At 55.4% G+C, this 8,411-nt stretch overlaps 1 protein-coding gene across 1 annotated transcript; it reads right to left on the bottom strand.

The window, feature by feature from the left end:
• Nucleotides 1–935: 935 nt before the first annotated feature.
• LOC119622978 (UL16-binding protein 1-like) lies at nt 936–5,902 on the bottom strand. Its single transcript, XM_073022685.1, has 4 exons — nt 5,818–5,902; nt 2,196–2,459; nt 1,698–1,973; nt 936–1,045 (listed from the first exon to the last, which is right to left on the bottom strand). Exons 1-4 carry the CDS (start codon nt 5,900–5,902, stop codon nt 936–938), a joined length of 735 nt encoding a protein of 244 aa, XP_072878786.1.
• Between the last annotated feature and the right edge of the window lie 2,509 nt (nt 5,903–8,411).

The raw sequence follows: 8,411 nt of genomic DNA on the forward strand, positions 1-8,411 counted from the left end.
GAGGTCTCTGGATCCATGTTCCCTGGCCTTGGGTGGGCTTGCAGGCAAACCTCCTTCTTTCCCCTTCGCTCTCAGCCTCTCCTCACCCTGAGAGCTGCACCCTTAGCTCTGAATGGGACTGCCCCTGCCCCGCCCCGTTCATTCCCAGCCAAGCTCAGTAGCAACCATGGACCTCTAGCAGCAGCTCAGCCTCCCTGTCTGAGTCCACTCTGCTCTAGGCAGGGCCATCAGCTGGCTCAGGATCGGGAGTGTGCAGGAGGCAGAATGGCAGGGGCATCACCCTAGGGCCAAACCACGAATCCCATGGGTCCAAGGGGCCTGGCCTTTTCCTAAACCTCACCCTGGACATGCTCTACTCTTCACCTTCCGCCTTAACTGCTGGGACCCAAGCTGTTTTCTCTGGGAATGCAGCCTTAGGAACTGGTTGGGCCAAGGTCCTCACAGCCCCCTTGTCTGGGGATTCTCCCAGATCCCTCTCCTCTTAGCCTTCTCCAGGGACACCCTTTCCCTTGACATCCTAGGTGAAGCAGCCATGCTGCTCCTCCCCTACTGTGTGGACTGCCCATGCCTGAGTTCCTACTGCCTGCAGGCCACACACCACTACCCTTCCTGAATAGGAACCTGCTCTGAAACAGGCCTGAATTGGCTAAATCCTCTCAAGCTCAACAGGGCTTGAGCCTTGGTATGGGCCCCTCCCTTTCTCTCTGGTTCTGACAGTGAGAATCCATCAGAACTCAGGGCTGAGCTACCCAGGTCATTGCCAATAGGTGACACTAGGTCTCATTCATTTGTCTCATGTCAGGATGAGAAGGTTCCTGCCATGGGGAGATGTGGGACTCTGGGTATTCTCCTTCTGCATCCTTCCACCTCATCCACCTGCTCCTTGCTCCCCTCCCAATATTGCCCACAGTACCTGTCACTCTGAAGGACTCTCTTCAGATGCCAGGGAGGATAAAACAGAGGATGATGAGGAGGAGGCTCCAGGGACTGAGGGTGGTGGCCATGGTTTTGGGTTGGGTTGTGCCTGGGGCCCAAGAGTGTGGTTCTGAAATGGAAACACAGGAGTGACAACCCTTGTCCAGGCCCCAAATCTTAGGGGATGCCTCTTCAGCTCCTGCCCCTCCAGCTCATCCTGGAAGAGCTTTTGTCCCCCTCTGCTGTGGGGAAGCTGCTGTGACAGTTTCTGGGATAGGAAGAGAGAGGGTGTCCCTGTCCTCAGGGAGCTCACACAGCTGCTGAGGGAAGCAAGGTGATAGCACAGCCCATCCTCCTGCTCTGGCGGAAGAGGAGGTCATGCCCCAGGGCCAGGGAGGGGAGGGTCTTGGGGCTGGCCTTTGAGGTAGTTTCGATGGATGTACAGAAACTGAAGAAGGGAGAGGAAAGGAAAAGTGATTCTAGGAGGAAGGAACACTAACGAAAAAGGTCTAGAAACACTATGATACCCACAGATTCGAGGCTGGTGAGAAACGCACAGTGGGTGGAGCACAGGCAGGTGCAGGGAGGAAGAGGAGTCAGGAGGAAGAAGGGAGAGGAGGATGAGAGAGCACAGGCACACCAGCACCCCCAAAAGGAGTCCCCAATGAGGGGGTCATGTTCACACTCACTCAAACACACACACACACATGCACTCACACACACTCACACACCGGGCTAAGATCTGAACTCAAGAGAGCTTCCTTTTTTCGCCTCTCACTTACTTGTTGGATCCAGCATTTTTTCCCAGTATAGCAAAAATTCTTCAAGCCATGTCTTACAATCCCCCATTGAAATCTTGTGGAAGAACACGGTCTCCTCCGTGTTCTTCTCCCACTTATCTTTCATCTTCTTGGCTCCAGGATAAAGCACTGCCCACTTTCTGTTGTTTGAGTCAAAGAGGAGGAAAGTCTGTCCATTGAAGAGGAACTGCCAAGATCCTCCGCCATGTCCATGGGCTTTGTGCTCACAAGACATCTGGGCCTGCAGAATGAGGGGCTCTGCCCCGTTGGAAAGAGATCAGCCCTGATCTTGACAAGTCCTGAGCCCCACCCTGCTTCCTTTCCTGGCTCCTGGACTTGCTCTCTCTGCTGCATCCTGCCCATGCTTCTCAGCCTCTTGTGTGACACAAACTTCTGGTTTATTTTTTGCATGAAACCAATAAATGCCTCTAAGTTACTACTGTGTCTGCTCCCTGCTGTCCTGGACTATCTGAAACTTACCAACGGGCATTAAATTCTCCACTTGAACATCAGGCAGTTGCCCTTTGAGGAAATCCACCACGTCTCCTAGTGTTTCCGTTTGTTTTTCCCAGGTTTTTGTGACATTGACTTTCTTCCCCAGAGAAGCAGAGGCTTTGGCCTTGTGGTTAACACAGTCATAGTGAAGAAAAGGCCTTTCATCCACCAGGCCTTGAACTTCACACCATCGTGGTTCAGGTCTGAACTTAGGAGTGATGTTGAAGTCATAGCAAAGACAGTGTGTGTCTGTGGAAGCAAAACACAGGAGAGGATTGGTGTGGAGGGAAGTGGAACCTGAGACCCCTCCTCCCCCTTATGGTGACTGCAAGTGAAGGCCTCTGAGGGGCTGGGCTGGTAGAGTAAGATGTGCCCCAGCCAGGGCTGTCATGTCAACTAGTTAAAGACTAGAGCGTCTCCGTTTCTTCAGTATATGGAGGAGAAAGTTCCTGCAGCCGTGAAACCACATGTCCCCTCCAGACATGTCCCACCTGCCCTGTGCCAACATCAGTCAGCACATGATCTTGTCGGGGAGGTGCCAGGCCTGTTGTGGCAGGAAAAGGCCTGGATGAGGAGGACCCTCAGCAGCAGCCCATGTGGACCGCAGGAGATGGGAGAGGGTGTGGGAGCTGCCCTGGCATGCTCCAGCACAGTGGGGGCGGCAGGGGCAGGGGGAGGGCGGTGGGGGCAGAATTCAGTTTAGATACACAAATGATTAATGTCACGGGTCACATGGCTTAATATTTTGGCAAAGCCCCGGCAATGACACCCATCTGCTTTGAGGATGCATTCCTGGAACCTTGGAAAGGGATGGTTCACAGGGCAAGAAGTGGAAAATCCAGAACTTCTAAGTCAGGGTGTAGAGGAAAGAGCAAAAAGGCTCAGAGAAGCGTCCGTGCCAGAGTGGCTGCAGTATGAAAATCCAGAACAATGTCCACTCTCTGTGCTCATGGGAAGCCTGGAGGACTCCTATTTACCCAGCATATAAAGAAGGCCCCAGGAGAAGGCAGCAGACTGTCAAGAAGCTCAGGGATGCCTGTTGCTGAAGGCTGGGGTCAGGGGTAGGAAATGCTGTCCCTGAAATGGGCTCCCAGTAGTAATGGGGGTGGAAAATCCTGAAATAACAGATCTCAAGTGGAGGCTGTCAACTATCAGGAGGAAGGAGGGTGCAATGATGGAAATAATTAGAGAAGTCACAGTGGCAGCTGGGGACCTCAGCCATAGGAAGGTGTGCCCATGGCTTATAGAACAAAGGGGTCAAGGATCCAAAAGAGATGGAAACTCAACCTGAATACTGCTAGATTTAAATAATTACAACAAATAAAGACAAAACACAAGGATGGATGACCTGGATGCTGAAATGAGTCACCCCAGGAAATAATCGAGCTCCTTTGCCCAGCTTTGAGAACTGAGCCACACCTCAGACCCAGAGTCCATTACTAGAAGGAGAGTCCAGAGGCCCTGGTGGGCCCCTTCAACCCCACAGCAACTGCAATGACTCCTTCAGACTCCCCCACAGAGCCAGATAGGCATTCACTCTGGTAAGTGTACACCATGAAACAGCAAATACCCAGACACTCCTGGTGGACACAGTGTGTGCCCTCCTTCCAGAGATCTGAAGCATTAACTTGCTCCCCTGATACTCATGAGGTGCATTTGGGGCAAAGTAAAGGATGGACACCTGTGTCACGTCCAGCTTAGGGGGATATGCTGGGTTCATAGACCCATTTGATGGTATTTTCATATTTCCTGGATTCGTACCGGGAATGGTTAGTGTTTGTAGTTAATGTAGTAACTATTATAGGTTGTTCTGGTCATATGACCTTCCCTGTCAGCTCTGCTCTTGTAGCTGGGATGCAACAATACACACTCTGTGATGAGGGACTGGACCTACTTATATGGCTATTTGACCCTGGAGTCCCTAAGATCCCAGAGGCATGTGTGGTTGGAAAAGGTGCTATGTGGATTTCATGGCAATTGCCAACCGCAGAATCACAACAGGGTCCCCTAGTGCTCAGAAGCAAGGCTGTGCCACTCACAACAGCAAAATCCCCTCATTTAAAAGAGGCTCCAGGTGTGGTCCTGGGCCCTGGTGGAGATGGGCCTCCAGCTATGGGAGGGCAGTGACCACACAGCCTCAGAGCTGCCCATCACACGGTGTGCTCCTCACCCTTTAGGTCATTAGGAAGATAGGCCCAGCAGTGAGAAGACGCAGGTAGGTCTCCTGGGATGGGCCGGAGCAGGGCCACAGGGAACCAAGAAGCTGCACAAGCAGTTGGCCCCGATCCCCCGGACAACATGTGGGTGCACCCCTCACCCTCAGCTCACACCTGAGGCTTCAGGGAGGGTCCCTGATCGCCCCAAGGGACCAATGATGCTACTCAGCAGCAAAGGAGGGGAGCATTGGCCCCGAACCATAGAACCTCCATTCATATCCATCACATCCACACCACCCAGAAGCCACAGGCAGGGTCGGACACACCTGTGACTCTTCAACTTACACCACTTGGAGATGACACCCTAGGGGATGGGGAACCAATTGCCAGGACACAGCATGTGCCCTCATCTGGGGTCAGCAACCTAGGATGGTGTTCAGATGTGCTCTCCCTTTTATTTGCAGGTTGCCGTTGCCTGCTGTTGCTCTACAAAGGGACAGGACTTGACACACAGAGAACCCATGGCCAGCAAGGACCAAAGTGCCTTCAGCCTTTCCTTTCTAGAAAGGGTTTGCTGACTCCTGTCTGTGTAGTGACTATTCCATATGACCCTGGCTCCCCAGTAGGAAGAACAGGCGGGTCTGGGACCCAAGGGAAGTAGTGGGTGCCTCTACTCACGGGCGCTCCCAGGGTCATCCTGGGGGAAATGGTCCTTCCCATCCCCCCTGCACTAAGTTCTGTGGAAAGCGTGAGGTGCGTTTGCTGGGGTGTGTCCTCAGGCAAAAGGGGAGAAGGTGCTAGTTGCTGGTGGAGGTGCTAAGGACCCCTTCATGGATGGGGAGGTGAGGGAGGACTGTGTGGTGACGGGGCTGGGCTGAGATGGGGAGTGAAAGGATGCGACCTGGGTAGTGGAAGTGAATGGTGAAGAAGTGGTGAATGGTGGGAAGTGTCTGATGAGCCTCTTGGGTGGAGGTGAGTGCCTGCAGCAAAGCGCAGGAGAAGTTCCAGGGCGGAGCCCTGGGGGTGCTGGAGGGTTTTTGTGGTGGAGAGCGGATGAGAGCAGAGCAGGCCTGCGGCTGGTGGGGGAGTCTGTGATCGCGTTCCTGTGGAATCCCCTTCACCCCTGTCCTGATCCCAGCTAGGGTCTCGGGAGCTCTGGTTTCTCCTTCCCGAGGGCGAGTGGGGCTGCGGAGCTGCACCAGGGATCCCCGCTCCACCTTGTCTTCTGCGGCCCTTTGGCCCCTCCACCCTCCTGTGGTTCCTTTTCCGCCCTCTTTAAAAACCCTCCTGGTCTGCAGTGCAAGCTGCAGCCGCAGGATGCGGACTCAGCGTAAAGGAGCCGCAGCGGGGAACTCAGCGGGGGCGATGTTCGGGGAGATCGAAACCCGCTGCAGTCCACAGCCCCCGAGGTTTGGCCCCAGCCCCGGACTAGGCTCCATCCCGGAACTCACCGTCCTGCCCTGACCCGGACCAGCCGGACTGCAGCAGCAGAAGCGGGAAGCACGGAAGGAAGGCGGGGCAGGCAACCACTGCCATTGGGGACCTGGGGCGCAGGGGACTGTAGTTAGGGTCCAGGCGGATATGGGCGGAGGAATCGCCTGGTGCCTCCCACTCAGGCTGGTGAATTGAACTGCTCCGCCCCGCCCCAGGCTGCGATCCAAGGGTCGTGATCCGACTACTGCCCTTGTTTGGGGGTGCTCCACCCCGCCCCGCCCCGGGGTCGTCACCTGACAGCGGCCCAGGCGGGCAAACCCTCCCCCTCCACCCCGCCCCCGCGGCTTGGTGGCTGCGTCCCCGTGCCCCGCGCGGGGCAGGACACGGCTCCTTCCATGACCGCCTCATTTAATTTTTCAGCACAGCATTTATCATTACCCCAGTGTAAACACTTATGCACAGGAAGGTGAAGAAACTTAACAGGAATATTGCGTGGCGGCGGTGTGCCCAGTCACCACCTGCGCCAGCGACACCCGCCCTCCCTCTGCGTGCGTCGCGGAGCTCCCCCACGCCCCCGTCCGGGGCGCAGCCGCTTCCCCAGTTCGCAGCAGACCTTCTTTGCCTCTCCACTAAAAGCATAAGGAGGTCTTTGAGTGTATTCTATATCCCTTTATGACTTTTGGGAAAAAAAGAAAAGAAAGGCCTAGTGGCCTACCGTGATCAATCATCATGTGATTAATTGTGTTTCCATGGACAGCAGAAGCCGAGGGTGGGGTCTACGCATGGGTGGAGCTCACTTTGCTGCACACCCATCTGTGTCCAACCACACCCAAATCTGTGGCTGCATCCGCACCTCTGCTCAGTCCCTGGATGGTCCCTGCAGCCATCCTCAAAGGGGCATCCCGAGTGTATCCTCATCTCAGTCACCATGGAACCATTTAGATCTATGGACAGAAGCCAGAGGAAGGTGAGGAGCCCAGTGGCCCCTGGCTGCAAGGGAGGGCTTAGCCTGGGGTGACAGTGAGCAGAGCTCCTGAGCCCACTCTGCCCCCAGCCACTCAGCCCCCTTCCCCATTGAATGAGTCTTCATGTGGGGAGAACCTGCACCTGGTGACCTAGGGTCCTGAAGCTGTGGAAAAGAGGAGGAGGCCTGGACCAAGCCCAGGGCCTGTCTCTGCTTTCAGGACACGGTCATGGGAGGGCAGCTACCTCTGTGACTGAGCAGGGACACAGGAGCCTAGAAGGTTCTGGCCTGATGCACTAGAGCCACTGTCCAGGAGGGGCCACATGGAGAGTGGTCTACCAGACAACAGACACAGAGCGGTGAGCTGTTCTCAGACTTGGGAGGGGCATAGCTTGGTGGGTCTGGGCATCTGTGTGTGAAAAGAGCCTCCCATGCATAGGGCTGGGGACAAGCAACCCGGGTTAGTCCTGGGAGGAGGCCACTGGGAAGACCCTGGCAGCACCACCCCGAGGCTGGGTGACCTGGGTCAGTGACTGGGGAAACAGGAGGAAGGCAGAAGGAGGCTGGCAGGAGATCCTCGAGCAGGACAGCCAGGTGAGAGCCTAATCGGGGGCTGGGGCCAAACCTCGGGGGTTGTGGACTGCAGCGGGTTTCCATCTGCCCGAACATCGCCCCCACTGAGTTCCCCGCTGCAAACATCGCCCCCGCTGAGTTCCCCGCTGCGAACATCGCCCCCGCTGCAAACATCAGCCCCGCTGCGAACATGGGCCCCGCTGCAAACATCGCCCCCGCTGAGTTCCCCGCTGGGCTCTTTTATGCTGGATCCTCTTCCTGCGGCTGCAGTTTGCCCTGCAGAACAGGAGGGTTTTTAAAGGGGCCTCTGTGCACACCTGGGCTCTCCTGCCTCACCCCTGATGCCCGCATTTGGCCACCAGACTCAGACCAGCCCAGAATGGGGATAGAAGTGGCTCAGAAGTGACTGTAATGGCAGGGATCTAGCGATCATGCATTCAGACATGGAAGTCAGCAGATACTGTGGCTGAATATTCCTGTGCAAGGTTCTTCAGCTTTCTGGGCATGGATGTTGGCATGTGGAAAATGACAAATGCTATGAACACAGATGAAATGAGCAGATTCTACGAGGAACCCTGTCCTTGCACATGCTAAGCACCCAGGGCAGGTCTCCTATTTTAGTTGTGAGCCCTGCTGCCCTCCTTGAAGTCAGCAAATGCCAGGCCCACCCTGAGGAGAGCCGGAGCTCTGAGCCCAGGCCCTGGCCTCTTCATGGCCCTCGGAGTGCTGTGAGGGAGAGGAAATGAAAGCAAGACCCACCATCAGGACTCAGGCGTGTTTTTCAGACCCACAGAGGATGATTTTTCTCTCCATCACCTGGTGAGCCTGACATGATTTAAGGGTGGTTGGAGGCTGAGTGAACCAGAGAATGAATGGGAGAGTTGTGGAAGTGAATGGGGCTCAGAGGAACAGCACAGGTGCAGAGGGGAGCTGGATCGGAGGTCGTAATAATCCCCAGGGGCCTGAAGGTGGCTGCATTGAGGTTGGTAAATTTTTTTGCCCATTTTTCCTGTTTTAGTTGGTGTTTCTTTTTTCTTCTCTCCCTCCCTTCCTTCCTTCCTTCCTTCCTTCCTT

Source organism: Chlorocebus sabaeus, chromosome 13 (genome assembly GCF_047675955.1).
Source record: "Chlorocebus sabaeus isolate Y175 chromosome 13, mChlSab1.0.hap1, whole genome shotgun sequence".
Taxonomy (NCBI): domain Eukaryota; kingdom Metazoa; phylum Chordata; class Mammalia; order Primates; family Cercopithecidae; genus Chlorocebus; species Chlorocebus sabaeus.